The 14,415-nt window shown below is 43.2% G+C and overlaps 1 protein-coding gene across 3 annotated transcripts in view; it reads left to right on the top strand.

Moving 5' to 3' along the window:
• Window positions 1–4,015: 4,015 nt before the first annotated feature.
• sptlc3 (serine palmitoyltransferase, long chain base subunit 3) overlaps window positions 4,016–14,415 on the top strand; it is a 170,535-nt gene continuing 160,135 nt past the window's right edge. For 2 of the 3 annotated variants that reach the window (XM_069931845.1, XM_069931844.1), the window contains exon 1: window positions 4,018–4,286. In XM_069931845.1, the coding sequence (XP_069787946.1) occupies window positions 4,179–4,286 (108 nt within the window). In that variant the 5' untranslated portion in view covers window positions 4,018–4,178. Of the gene's footprint in view, window positions 4,287–14,415 lie in introns of all 3 variants that reach the window. The other variant, XM_069931842.1, reaches the window with a different exon arrangement.

Genomic DNA, 14,415 nt, shown 5'->3' with positions numbered 1-14,415 from the left:
ATGACCAGGTCGAATGTTGGAGCAGGCTCGAAATGCTGAATGGCCTTCTCCTGCTCCTAGTTTCCATGTTTTTATGCAACATTTATCCTTCAACTCAAGCCTCACTTCATGCATCTCACTTCAGTTTGTGGAAGCTTGCTCTGTGACAATTAACTGCTGCATTTCCCTTCAATACTTTAGCAACAGCACTTGACAAAAATACCTCATTAGCCATAATGTAATTGGGAATCCCTTAAGGTTTTGAAACTAAGACTGTAAAATGTTGTCTCAGACAGGCAGTGATTTCCAAGTGAAACACTGTGGACGCTGTAATTGTAGTAAACAAACCAAAATGCTGGAGGAACTCAGCTGATCTTTTCAGTATCTATAGGAGACAAAGATATATTGCTGATGTTTTGGGCCTGAGCCCTTCATGGAAAAATCAGAAAAAGGCAGAAGCAGGATATATCAGAAGGTCTCAGAATTCAAACCATGGGGGAGGAATCCAGGCCAACACAAGGTGTTAATTGGATATGATAACAGACTAGGTGAGAGTTTGTCATGTCTTTGCAAAAGGAGGCAGGGAAAGGAGAGACATTGGGGGAAGAAGGGGGTGAGGGGTTTAAACAAAAGCCAGAGAAGTCGATATTAATGCTATCTGGTTGGAGGTTGCCAAGTCAGAAGATGAAGTGTTCCTCCAATTTACTGGTGGTCTCAGTCTGGCAGTACATGAGACCATAGACAGATAGTCAGCAAGGGTATGGGATGGGGAAATTGAAATGGGTGGTGTTATGGGCCCAGTGGACCCCAAAACCCAGCAGCAATAGATATTCACTAAAATAAATGGTTAAGTTGCTTTTAATGATCTTTAAACATGAAATGGTTATGCTGCTTTTAATTATCTTTAAACGTGAAAACAGGATCAAATTTTAACTTAATCTTTCTTCTTTGGCTTGGCTTCGCGGACGAAGATTTATGGAGGGGGTAAAAGTCCACGTCAGCTGCAGGCTCGTTTGTGGCTGACAAGTCCGATGCGGGACAGGCAGACACAGTTGCAGCGGCTGCAGGGGAAAATTGGTTGGTTGGGGTTGGGTGTTGGGTTTTTCCTCCTTTGCCTTTTGTCAGTGAGGTGGGCTCTGCGGTCTTCTTCAAAGGAGGTTGCTGCCCGCCAAACTGTGAGGCGCCAAGATGCACGGTTTGAGGCGATATCAGCCCACTGGTGGTGGTCAATGTGGCAGGCACCAAGAGATTTCTTTAGCCAGTCCTTGTACCTTTTCTTTGGTGCACCTCTATCACGGTGGCCAGTGGAGAGCTCGCCATATAACACGATCTTGGGAAGGCGATGGTCCTCCATTCTGGAGACGTGACCCACCCAGCGCAGCTGGATCTTCAGCAGCGTGGACTCGATGCTGTCGACCTCTGCCATCTCGAGTACTTCGACGTTAGGGATGAAAACGCTCCAATAGATGTTGAGGATGGAGCGGAGACAACGCTGGTGGAAGCGTTCTAGGAGCCGTAGGTGATGCCGGTAGAGGACCCATGATTCGGAGCCGAACAGGAGTGTGGGTATGACAACGGCTCTGTATACGCTTATCTTTGTGAGGTTTTTCAGTTGGTTGTTTTTCCAGACTCTTTTGTGTAGTCTTCCAAAGGCGCTATTTGGCTTGGCGAGTCTGTTATCTATCTCATTGTCGATCCTTGCATCTGATGAAATGGTGCAGCCGAGTTAGGTAAACTGGTTGACCATTTTGAGTTTTGTGTGCCTGATGGAGATGTGGGGGGCTGGTAGTCATGGTGGGGAGCTGGCTGATGGAGGACCTCCGTTTTCTTCAGGCTGACTTCCAGGCCAAACACTTTGGCAGTTTCCGCAAAGCAGGACGTCAAGCGCTGAAGAGCTGGCTCTGAATGGGCAACTAAAGCGGCATCGTCTGCAAAGAGTAGTTCATGGACAAGTTTCTCTTGTGTCTTGGTGTGAGCTTGCAGGCGCCTCAGATTGAAGAGACTGCCATCCGTGCGGTACCGGATGTAAACAGCGTCTTCATTGTTGGGGTCTTTCATGGCTTGGTTCAGCATCATGCTGAAGAAGATTGAAAAGAGGGTTGGTGCGAGAACACAGCCTTGCTTCACGCCATTGTTAATGGAGAAGGGTTCAGAGAGCTCATTGCTGTATCTGACCCGACCTTGTTGGTTTTCGTGCAGTTGGATAATCATGTTGAGGAACTTTGGGGGACATCCGATGCGCTCTAGTATTTGCCAAAGCCCTTTCCTGCTCACGGTGTCGAAGGCTTTGGTGAGGTCAACAAAGGTGATGTAGAGTCCTTTGTTTTGTTCTCTGCACTTTTCTTGGAGCTGTCTGAGGGCAAAGACCATGTCAGTAGTTCCTCTGTTTGCGCGAAAGCCGCACTGTGATTCTGGGAGAATATTCTCGGCGACACTAGGTATTATTCTATTTAGTAGAATCCTATTTAACCTAACCCCCTTCTAATTCTAAGTGCATGTGTATGTAATGTGTGTATAAGTTCAGAAAAGTTATTTGATTCCCAGTCCAATTTCACTTCTCACTCCTCTAAGTTCATCAGTATCGGGCAATTTTTATACTGTGCACAGAATTTAACATTTATGAATTTCACCAGGCTTTGGAGCTTGAAAGGTAAATGGTTACCGCTCAGTAAGGTTCTTGTCGGTTTTCAAGAGTGATTTGTTGCTCATGGGACACCCACAATTGATTCCTTCTGATCAGGCACTTCAGTGCCTTACCAAAGAAACTTTCCCCATCAGGGTTTTCCAGATTACCACAGAGTTCCTTTTTGTTTCCCTTATTTCAAGTGAAACATTATGTAACCAGTCCTCTCCTCTTGTATGGACCACAAGGGCTTTGACCAGGCTGAACTAAGAACTCACAGCCCGTCTTCAAAATGGTGTTTTTCCCCACAAGCTTGCCAGCTTGTCCTGTTCCAGTCCCAGTTGCTGCTGCTGAACTGTAGAAATGAATTCTCTCTCAGAAAGCCACATGACCCTCTTAGAACAGCAAATTGCACTCAGACTGCAGTACCAGACCCAATCTTCTGTTCATCTGTTGCTTTCCAAAAGAATAATCCATTACTCCACAGCATGTCCAATTAACATCTACTTGTGAAGTTCTTATAGACATTCTTCAAAGTTTTTGCAAAGGCACTCAGAGACTGGACTGTCTGGCTTGAGCAGAGCTTGGGCATTTTAAATGAGATCTGTTTTAAAGTGTGTGACTGACACTAAAAAGCCTCATACAATTTATCTCCTTTAAAACATATCTGTATACCATATAAAATATAACAATCTGTCACAGTGGTCACTGGGGGATGCCCGCTATTCAGGTGGACAGAGCCGAGGTGCTCAACAAAGCGATCTCCCAGCCTCTCATATGTAGAGGAGACCACAGTGGGAGCTCCGGATGCAGTAGATGACCCCTTCAGATCCACAAGTGGAATGTTGTTTCCCTTGGAAGGACTGTTTGGGGGCTCTTTAACAGTGGTGAGGGAGGAGGGAATGATTCTTGTCACAAGAGGACTGATGTCAGTCCCAGCAGGCGATCTTGTCCACCAGTGATTGGCTCCCTTTCCTAAAACTGGAGGGATTCTTATCAAAACATTAGTGATTTTTATCCTTTCATGGTTGGTTTCTTTCCAAATAGGGGAGGAACTTGTCCCAATAGGAGAAAATCCTATCCCAACAGTGTTGCCTTTTCCAACAGAGAGAACAATCCAAGCAGCAGGGTTAGCACTGATCCCAGCATGGGTCCTGTCACAGCAGAAACCTATCTCCAGTCCAAGCAGCAGACATGGGTCCAATGCAGGTAAGAATGGTTCTTGTCGCAGAAGAAAGAATGCGCCTGTATCAACAGGTTGGCGCCATTCCCAACAGGGACTGGCTGCTTTCCAGGGTGGAGTGATTGTCATTGCAGGAGGATTTGGTTCCTGGCCAGCAGGAAGAGGTTGTTAAGGGCGGGCGGGCGGGGGGGTGTTGGCTCCTTTCCCAGCAGGGGGAGTGGTTCCCGCGTCCCGGGCGCTGCCCAGGCTCTCGGCTCAGGTTGCCCGGGAGGGGGAGCTACTGCGGTCGGGACCCAAGCACGCCGAAGCCCGGCGCGGCGCCCCCGCTCCAGCCTGAGCCGCCGCTTCACTTTCCCCCGGCGGTCGCTTGAGACGCGGAGCCAAGGGCGGGCGATGGCGAGCACCGCTTTCTCCAATGGGCACGTCGTGGGTCGGGACCTGAGCGGCGGCTCGGAGAAGGGCTGCAGCGTCCTGAGGAACGGCTGCACCCGGAGACCGCAGGTAAGGAGCCCAGGGCGCGCCGCCCCTGTCCCCCCGCGGGGCGTTTGCCTGTCAGTTCAACCCTTCATTGGAACATGTCACCTAAGTTGCTGCAAACACTAAATCACTTTCTCTTCTCGTTAAGTGTTTAGTTTGTCAGTGAGTTATTGATTTCTTTCCTGTTGAGCCGCCTCAGATTTTATTGGATTTCTGTAGTGAAAGGTCTATTGATTGGAAGGAATATAGTCTCCATTGATTCGAATGCAACCATTGATGAGTTTATAATAAGATAATTAATGCACCCCCCCCCCCCACCTCCACCTCGTTTCATTTCACTTGTTTAAAAGCAATCACAGTTCTGCATTTATTAAAATCCCTGTCAATGGCTTCTCTCTGGGAGGCAGTCTCACTTTGTGTGTGTCCCTCCTTCCATTCAAGTGTGTGATAGCTTTGCACTTGAACAATGGAGAATGATTGTTTGACAAGGAAGTTAAAAGTGAGGTTTTTTTTGAAAGGAAATGAACCTTGTCACAAATATTTGTTTCAGGAAGTTTGCTATTTTTGAAATTTTTGGAGTATGGGTGAGCATTTAAGCAAAAATATTTCATTGACCCGTGGATGAGTCAAATAATACAGGAACCTGTCAGCATGTGGAGGTCACTGAATTACACGTGTTTGTGAAAGTGATTGGGAAGCTGAAGTTGCATAATAGGGTGGCAGGGTTGTAGTTTCCATACTCCAAAGTCAGACTGATGTTGGTGTGATAATAAACCGTAAGTGGGAGAAGCTGAACAATTGGAGCCAAGTATTTGTCCTGTATGACATTTATTTGTATTAAGAACTAAATTCAAGCCTATTTCATTAATAATTTGCACTCAGCTGCTGTTCGTCAATTATAAATACCAATCTAACCAAAAGCAGAAATGGAGAAAGGATGGGAAGGGGAAGATTTGGATCGAGGGGCAACTGTTCAGGCTCTGTTATCCACGGTGAAATAAAAAGGGATAGGATATTACAGGATTAATGAGGATTTGCCTTGTGTTTCTCAGCATTTTAAAGAGATTGATAAGATTAAGAAATAACTTTTCACAAGTATGCTAACTTGTAAGTTTAAGAATTAGTTCGTTCTGAAGATGATTTTATTGTAATGTAATCGTTGTCGTGGCTGTCCCTCATAGTCGAGGACGATGGCCTTCATTCAGTTGATCCACAGAGCAAAGACGCCTGTGCATGTATTTGTTTAATGTGTACTTGATGTGGCACTCCAAAAAGCTCACGATATTTAACAAATCAACCAACTAGTTCCAATGGCATGAAAACAAGGACCAGCCGTCGTCATCTGCCTTCACAGCAGTTGAGTTCAGGGTAACTTCATTCACCTGTTCCGTTATTGAGGACTTGGTTGGATTGTTCTTTGTCAGGGACCTTACCACCATGGGTGACCCTACCAGGGATATAGCTCCAGATAGCATCACTCTCGGAATCACAGGACCACCCAAGCTTCTCCACCACAACAAGGTGACAATCCACAGAGAAGAGTAATGTTTTAAAACAGGTGTAATAATACATGAAATTGCTTTTAATCTGTTGTAAGACAGAAAAAGATCTGCCAGCAGCAGAAACGGACCGAGAAAGAGAAGCAAAAGAGTACGTTCAGAGTCACTGAGTATCTATGGATTCGCATCCAATGCTCCTACAGACTTTGCCACCACGCAGACTTCAGTCCAAACCATTGGCAACCTGAGCTCCTCTGCTTCTATTTCGCAAGCAGGACTGGGTTCATCCCATTTTCTGGTGACTTGAGCCAGTCCTCTGCTTCTCCGGAGTCTGTAGCCCCTTGAGGCCACTGCTGAGCTCGTGCACTGCCATCTGGGACCCAGATCTTGCCATCGCAGAATTTTAAAATAAACCATCATTGGTCAATTTAACAGGCCATTTAAAGCCTGTACAGAGCAGTCGGTAGTTGGACTGGGAGGTAGAGCCCTGCGCAGGAGCGGTGTGTTTCCTCTCTCCAGCAACACGATTGCAATTTCAGCACAGCATTGCCTCTGTTTTTTTTGCCTTGTGTTCAGCTGGGAAGCTTTCTCTCTCAAAAACCACACGCATCTAGCTCAAGAATAATTTGAGATTCCATGTCCGTAAATTTCATGCTGGCAAAAGATGTTGATGAAAGTCTCTGGATGAAAATTGGCCATCATCTCACAAATGCAAAAACATTCTCAAAAGGGTGAAAGGCCTACTCTTGCTCCAATCTTCCTACAAGGCCAGAGTTGGGGAATTAATAATGTGGGGAAGGATAGAAGGCTAGAGGATTTGTTTGAGTGGTGAGAAAATAAAGGGGATTGATGGAGGAGAATTTTAAATTGATTGTTTTTGAGGATGACAGTGACTATGGAGAAATGAATTTCAATATTTCAACCCATGTAATTCAGCTCAAAGCTGTATGTATCGGGGTGAGAGGGTGGGATAACAGAGTAGAATCTATACAAATTTTTACCACATCTATAATGACCTATACCAACATAAAGCACTTGCATCTTGCAATGAAGCAACCTAAAACCTCTCAAAACGCTTCACACAAGCATTATCAATACCGTTGCCATAGCTGATACTGAACAATATTGGTGATATCAAGATGGGTTAGGTCCAAGATATGGAATTTGAGGAATATCCTGAGGTGAGATTTAGGAAGAAATTTTTGGAGCTCCAGAACCAAAGTAGACAAAACAACAGCCATTAAGAGCAGAGCAAGTAAAAATGAAATCCAGAATTTGATGAGCAGAGAGAAATTAGAGAGTTATAGGAGTGGGAGAGACTCTCAAGAAGATGAAAGAAGTTCAAGATACAGATTGCAGTCACACAATACTGGTAATGGACGGGGAGAATATTGAGTCTAATGTGTGTATACAAATTGAGCAGCTCTCTGCTTATTGTAGAGGACACTTGAGTCTTGTGCCTGCACTCCAAGGGTATGTCTTGTACTTTGCTCGAGATGTTAGGTTTGTAGATGTTGGAGAAATATTTTTCCTGGTTAGTGGGGAGGCAGTTGAGATAAATTGCTCAGTGTGGAATACATAAGTAGCCTCTGAACCTCCCTTGCAATCCAGTGATACCCTGGACCCATTCTTCACTTTAGGGTGACAACTCCTGTGTTAGTGCGAGAGTATACAATCATGATCGAGGTCAATTCACCTGATTTTATTCTAAGCTGTTCACACAAAGCTTTACTTCAGTGTATTTTCCAATTTAAAAAAAATACATTTGAAAATGAAATACTGAAGATAAAAGTCCTTAGGTTTTGGATATTTCCATTATAGGGAGAAGCTTCTTACTATCCACCATATCTTTGCCTCTCATAATTTTGTAAAACTCGATTAAAGTCTCCATCCACCTCCTCTGCTCATAAGAAAATAAGAAGATCCAGTCTCTACTTGTAAGTGCCCAAGAAGAGTGCAGTAACCTACCTTAATGACTATCAACCAGTGGCACTTACATCAACAGTGATGAAGTGATTTGAAAGGCTGGTGTTGAAGCATATCAGCTCCTGACTGAGTGGTGATATGCATCTATTCCAGTTCGCCTAACGTAGCAACAATGGATGATATCTTACTGGCACAAAGCCCTGGAACACCAGGACAGCAAAGATACATATATGAGGATGACTTATAGTTCAGCATTAAACACCACCATCTCCTCAAAGCTGATCAGCAAACTCCAAGACCAACTCCAGTGAGAATTGGTAAGAACATCTCCTCCACAATCTCCATCAATACCGGAGCACCACAGGGCTGTGTTCTTAGCCCCCTGTTCTACTCACGTTACACTTACAACAATGTGGCTTGGTACAACAGTAACACCATCTACAAATTTTCCGATAATCCCATGGTAGTGGGTTGCATAAAGAAAGGCGATGAATCAGCATACAAGAGGGAGATGATTGAATACTTGGCACCAACAATACCCTTGCACTCTGTCACCAAAACCAAGGAGCTGTTTGTTGACTTTAGGAAGGGAATACCAGAGGTATACGATCCAGCGTTCATTAGGGGAATCAGAGGTGGAGAGGGTGAGCAAACTTAAGTTCTTGGGAGTCACTATCTCTGAGTATATTTCCTGGACGCATCAGTCACATCAGTGCCTCTAGTTTCTCAGGAGTTTGCAGAGGTTTGGTATAATATCAGAAACCCTGCCAATTTTCTATAGATGTGTGATGGAAAGAGTACTGACTTCCTGCATCATGGTGTGGTATGGGTAAACTAATACAAAACACTGGCGTCAGAGAGCAGCAGCAATCATCATGGATCCACTCCACCCAGCACATGCTCTGTTCTCACTGCTGCCATCAGGAAACGGATTTAGTTGCCATGAGACTCACCTCCAGATTCAGGAACAGCTGCTACCCCTCCACCATAAGACTCCTCAACAACAAATTCAATCAAGGACTCATTTAAGGACTCTTTGTTGTGCACTTTATTGTGCAATAGAGAGAATTTTAAAAAAATCAGTCTGTTTATTTATATTCGTTACCTGTTTACAGTTCTTTATTTGTTTATATGTGTTCATTGTGTACAGTTATTTTTTGGACTACCAATAAGTGATGATTCTGCCTTGCCTGCAGAAAAAGAATCTCAAGGTTGTATGTGATGTCATGTATGTACTCTTGTCAATAAATCTGAAATCTGAAAATGCTCCTCCTCAGGCGACATCCTGGTAAAATTCTTCACCCTGTTCTGTTTAACTTCTTGGAGTGTGGAACTAAAATTGAACACCATACTTCCAACTTTGGCTTAACAAAGGTTTTCTGAAGTTGATCTCCATGCTCCTACCTTGCATGTCCTGACAAATGAAGGCCAGCATCCTTTCAAGTCGTCCTTATTTTTCTCATCAATATGTACCTATATGCAATAAATACAATATCATTGTATTTATAAGCTTGGTAAGAACATGCAAACCCCATGCAACAGCAGCAGAGATTATGAATGAACCTGCGTTATTGGGGCTATAAGGCAGCTTGCTAATTGCTAAGCCATTTCAGCATCTCTGTTGTGTTTTTACCGACAAAGCATGCCTGTCGGAAGTGATACAGATTCTAATCTCAAAAATAACTTTCAAAGGATAATGATTCTTTAGGTTTGCAGATTCTCACTGCCATATATTTCCACAGGGTTGCCAATGTTAATAGCCTTGTACCAAATTACAGAGAATCAAAGTTACAACAGATTGGGCTGTGATATTTATATTCTAACAATGCCATTCGCTGTTTCCATATTTTCTCTGCTGCCTCTCTCATGCAATATTGGGATCACCTTCACCTATTCCATAAGACCAGCATTTCAACACCTTCCAAGTTTTCTGTGCAGGAAATGTTCCTTCTAAATTTTAAAATGTATATTTTTTAGATCTTCATTTCGGACTTAAACAAAAATGCTGGAGAAACTCAACTAGTCACAGAGCATCCAAAGGAAGAAAACAGCAATCAGAGTTTCAGGCCTGAGCCTCAGGAAGTGCTCAGGCCCAAAATATCAACTGCCTTTTACTTCCTATGGATGCTGCATGACCTGGTGAGTTTCTCCAGCACTGCACTGGACCTCTGCATCTGCAACTATTCTTGTTTAACTTCATTCTGAACTTGCCTCCTAAAAAATTGGTTTCTCTGCATGTTCTCCATAAAATATTTGTAATTTTTAGATGTTCTCCTTTCCAGGAGAAAGCATCTGACCAGGTCAATGGTTTCTGGTGGTGCTTCTTCTGAGTTCAGTTTTCTGCACTGTCTACAATGCTTTTTGATGTCTCTTGGTTGTATGGACACACATGGTACTCCAAATCTGCTCTAAATATTTTTTTTGGAGTTTCCATTGTGAGAGTCTTGGGGATTGGGTGGCACCTGATGCAGCTAGTAGAGCTGCTATCTTAGAGCTGCACTGAACTGGGCTCACTCCTGACTTCTGCTGCTGTCCACATGGGAGTTTGTTAAGTTCTCCAGGTCTGTGTGGGTTTCTTCTGGGTGCTCTGATTTCCCTCATTTGTCAATGACATGCAGGTTGACAGGATAATTGGCCACTATAAATTGTCCATGTTGCATAGAGTAGTTATGGTATCTGGAAGTGGGGAGTAAAGCAAATGTAAAGAGAATTAAATGGTGTTACAAGTCTAAAGGTCCCCAAAACCCAGCAGCCATAGATATTCACCAAGACAAATGGTTACTTAAACAAAAGTTGCTTTTAATTATCTTTAAACATGAAAATAGAATCAAACCTTAACTTATCACTAACTTACTTAACCTGACTTAACCCCCTTCTAATTCTAAGCGCACGTGTATGTAATGTGTGTGTGTGTAAGTTCAGAAAAGTTCTTTGGTTCACAGTCCAATCTCACTTTTCATTCCTCCAAATTCACTGGTTGCAGGCAATTCTTATACTGTGCACAGAATTTAACATGTATAAAGTTCACCAGGCTTTGGTGCTCAAAAGGTAAATGGTTACCGCTCAGGAAAGTTCTTGTCTGTTTTCAGAGAGAGATTTGTTGTTCCAGGACATCCACAACTGATGTACTTCCATCAGTCACTTCAATGTCTTGCTGACGAAACTTGCCCTGTCAGGGTTCTCCAGATGATAACCTCTTTATTTCAGGTCACCACAGAGTTCCTTTTTTATTTATCCTATTCAAAGTGAAACATTAGACAGCCAGTCCTCTCCTCTTGCATGAACCACAAGCGCTGTGACTAGGCCATCTTCCAAAATGGGGCTTCTTGCCAGCTTGTCCTGTTTCAGTTCCTGCTGCTCTTGCTGGCTGAAACACTGCAAGTGAACTCTGCTCCTCTCTCTCTCTCTCTCTCTCTCTCTCTCTCTCTCACATACACACACACCCTGAGAGAAAGCCTGTTTGACTCTGCTTGCAAAACCACATGATTCTGTTACAACAGCAAGCTCTCCTTCCAGACAATAGCAGTGCCAGCATTCTTTTTCATCTGTTGCCTTTGGTAAACAACAATCCATTAGTGAAGTCTCTTGAGCACTCTTCAAAGCTTTTGCAAAAAGGTGTGAGAAGCTACTATACCTAGCATTAGCAGAGCTCCAGTATTTCAAATAAGAACTATTTTAAAGTGTTTGTATGTAACCTACTCTAACAAACCTGCCCCAATTTATCTCCCAAAAACATTTCTATTTTCTCTATATACTCTGTCACAATGGGATTACTGCAAATGAATGCTTGTTGGTCAGCACAGGCCTTGGTCAACTCAATGGCCTGTCCTGACCAGCAAGCCTGTTCTGACCATCAATTATACAGACAGACTAAAATGGGGGAAGTTGTAGGCTGATACATAATGAGCTAAAATCATGAAGAAAATAAGAATAAATAAACACTGTTCTTGTTGATGAATGATTTGAGAACAAGAGCGAAGGTAATTGGCAAATGAAACAGAATCCTTTAATGTAGAGTAGTTTGGGACTAGAATGCAGTGCTATTGGTAGATTGAGTTGTAGCGTTGAAAAGAGTTCAATATAATTATCTGAGAGGAATGAATTTGCAGGGCTGGGGAAAAGGTGGAGTGGGTAGGACTAAATGGACAGTGCATTGGATAGAATGGTCTCCTTCCATGCAGTACTATCCTTTGATTCTGACTTGCATCTTGAAGGAAAAAAAGATCTGTTCATTCAATGATGCAATGCTTTACAATGCCAGTGTTATGGGTTCGATTCCAACACTGTCTGGAAGGAGTTTGTACGTTATCACCATGACCATGTTGTTTTCCTCTGAGTGATCTGGTTTCCTTCTGCCCTCCGAAAAAGTAGTTTGTTACTTGGTGTATTTTGGTGCCACAAGCTCATGGACCGGAAGGCCCAGTTGCTGTGTTTTATGTCTAAAATTTTTTTTAAAATTTGTTCTACATCTCAGTACATTCAAAAAAACAATTATTCTATTTTAACATTCTTAAAGCATTTACAATAATTTTTTTTTATGTCCATACCTACATGATGCCATTTGGATGAAAAAATTTAGTTTTGCTCCCTGATTTAGTCCCCTCTATTTTCTTATATTCCAAGGAATAAATGGTCCCTGGAGCCACTAACCACCCCCACTTTAGCTACATGGACCATACCACATTTTTATCAATCAGGTCTAATCAGTCTGACCGATAAAACTTCGATGTGTGATCTGATAACCAAACTGCAAGTTAACACCCTCCTGGAATTATATAAAGTGCATATGCCATCCTATTGTTCTCACTCCCCCAACCTTCCACTCTACTCTTTATTTCCCAGTAAAGCAGTGTGTTTGTGTTTTAAGTTAAACAAGAAAGTCCATAGATACTGTGATTGTAGTTTAATACACAAAAGTGTGAGAGAAATTTAGCAGGTCACACAGCATTCAGGCCTTTGTTCTTCGTCAAGATATGAACAAAGAGCAGACAAGCACCTGAATAAAAAATGTGGAGGGAAGAAGGGGCAGGGGGAGGAGCACAGGCCAACAGGCAAGAAGTCATAGGTGGATATTGTGGGGGGGAGGGGGGATGGCAGCAGAACAAAATAAAGCTGAGAAGAGATAGGGGAAGGAGATAGCTTTCTGAATGGTCAGGGAAGAGGGTGGGTGGGGAGCTGGAGGTAAGGAGACAGAGGGATTGGGAAAGCGAGATGGGAAGTTGATAATAATACCATTTGGTCAGTTAGATGTTGTTCCTCCAATTTGCGGGTGGCCACAGTTTGACGGTTCATTAGGCCATGGACTGTTATGTCAGTGTGGACAAAAGAATGAGGAAATGCTAAGGTGTAATGAGATAATACAAAGTGCTTTTCAAAACATAACTGTAAATGCCTTTAGCTGGGGCTGTGGCAAAGCAGATTTGTTTAAAGGGAGACTTTTGAGAGTTTCAGTATTTTGATGCAGTCGATGTCCTGAGGGATGCTAGCATTAGATCATACGAAGAAGTAAAACACAAAAATCTGTAGACACGGTGATTGAAGTAAAAACACACAATGCTGAGGAAACTCAGCAGGTCAAACAATGTCTTTTATATAGGAAATGTAAAAATACATAACCAATGTTTCAGGCTGGAGTTTGATTTGAGAATGCTGGTCTTTAAAAAAAAATGTTACTATACCATTCCTTTGCAGAATAAAATTACTCTTTGAACATTTATTGTACAGTTTCCTCTATTCCACCCACCACCTTCAGTAGATGGGGAAAGAAAATATTGTTTTCTGGTGTTATTTTGCGAGTTGCTAAAAGGTGGTGACAGCTACAGCTTGCACTGATCACAAGAATCAGGAAATGTTTGTGTAATGTTCAGCAGTGTGAAACTGAGGAGACTGCCCAAAGTTGACTTCAGCAACAGGAAATCATCAATTGCCTTGGAGCAGGTTGAGAGAGGGATTGCAATCTACACTTGTTCACAGAGGTATATGTTAATATTAAATGCTTCTGGAAACTGTGGGGTTTGAAGAATTATCTGAACTGGTGATATGCCATAGACATGGACCAGACAAGTGTTATACTAATACTGGGCTTTTATTAACAGACTATAACCACCTCCTTTGAAGAAGACCGCAGAGCCCACCTCACTGACAAAAGGCAAAGGAGGAAAAACCCAACACCCAACCCCAACCAACCATTTTTCCCCTGCAGCCGCTGCAACCGTGTCTGCCTGTCCCGCATCGGACTTGTCAGCCACAAACGAGCCTGCAGCTGACGTGGACTTTTTACCCCCTCCATAAATCTTCGTCCGCGAAGCCAAGCCAAAGAAAAGATAACCACCACTAAACTGGCCAGTGAGAAAGCATCTCCATCTCCATACCAGTAGGGTGGAATATCTCTACAGCCATAGCCAATTGCAAGCAGTCAGTATAATATGCCTCCCCCCTCCCCCCACCCCCCCCCCCCCCCGTTACATCATCACATTCATCCCACCTCTCCCAAAATTGATCGATTTTAATAAAATACAATAATGGTAAAAGCAGAAGCAAAAAAAAAATTACGGAAGATGAAGGGTTACAAACAGAATTATTGAGAATACATAGCAAAAAAAAACAAGCTGCGAGCCTGAGGTAATACAGGGTGGCTCCACTCACCGTAATCATAGCTAAGATTAGAAATGGTCATGACAGAACCTCTGTGTGGGCAGTGGCAGGCTGTATACCAGGCGAGGCTAGAT

Source organism: Narcine bancroftii, chromosome 4 (genome assembly GCF_036971445.1).
Source record: "Narcine bancroftii isolate sNarBan1 chromosome 4, sNarBan1.hap1, whole genome shotgun sequence".
NCBI classification, from domain to species: domain Eukaryota; kingdom Metazoa; phylum Chordata; class Chondrichthyes; order Torpediniformes; family Narcinidae; genus Narcine; species Narcine bancroftii.
This window is presented reverse-complemented; position numbering and strand designations above follow the sequence as displayed.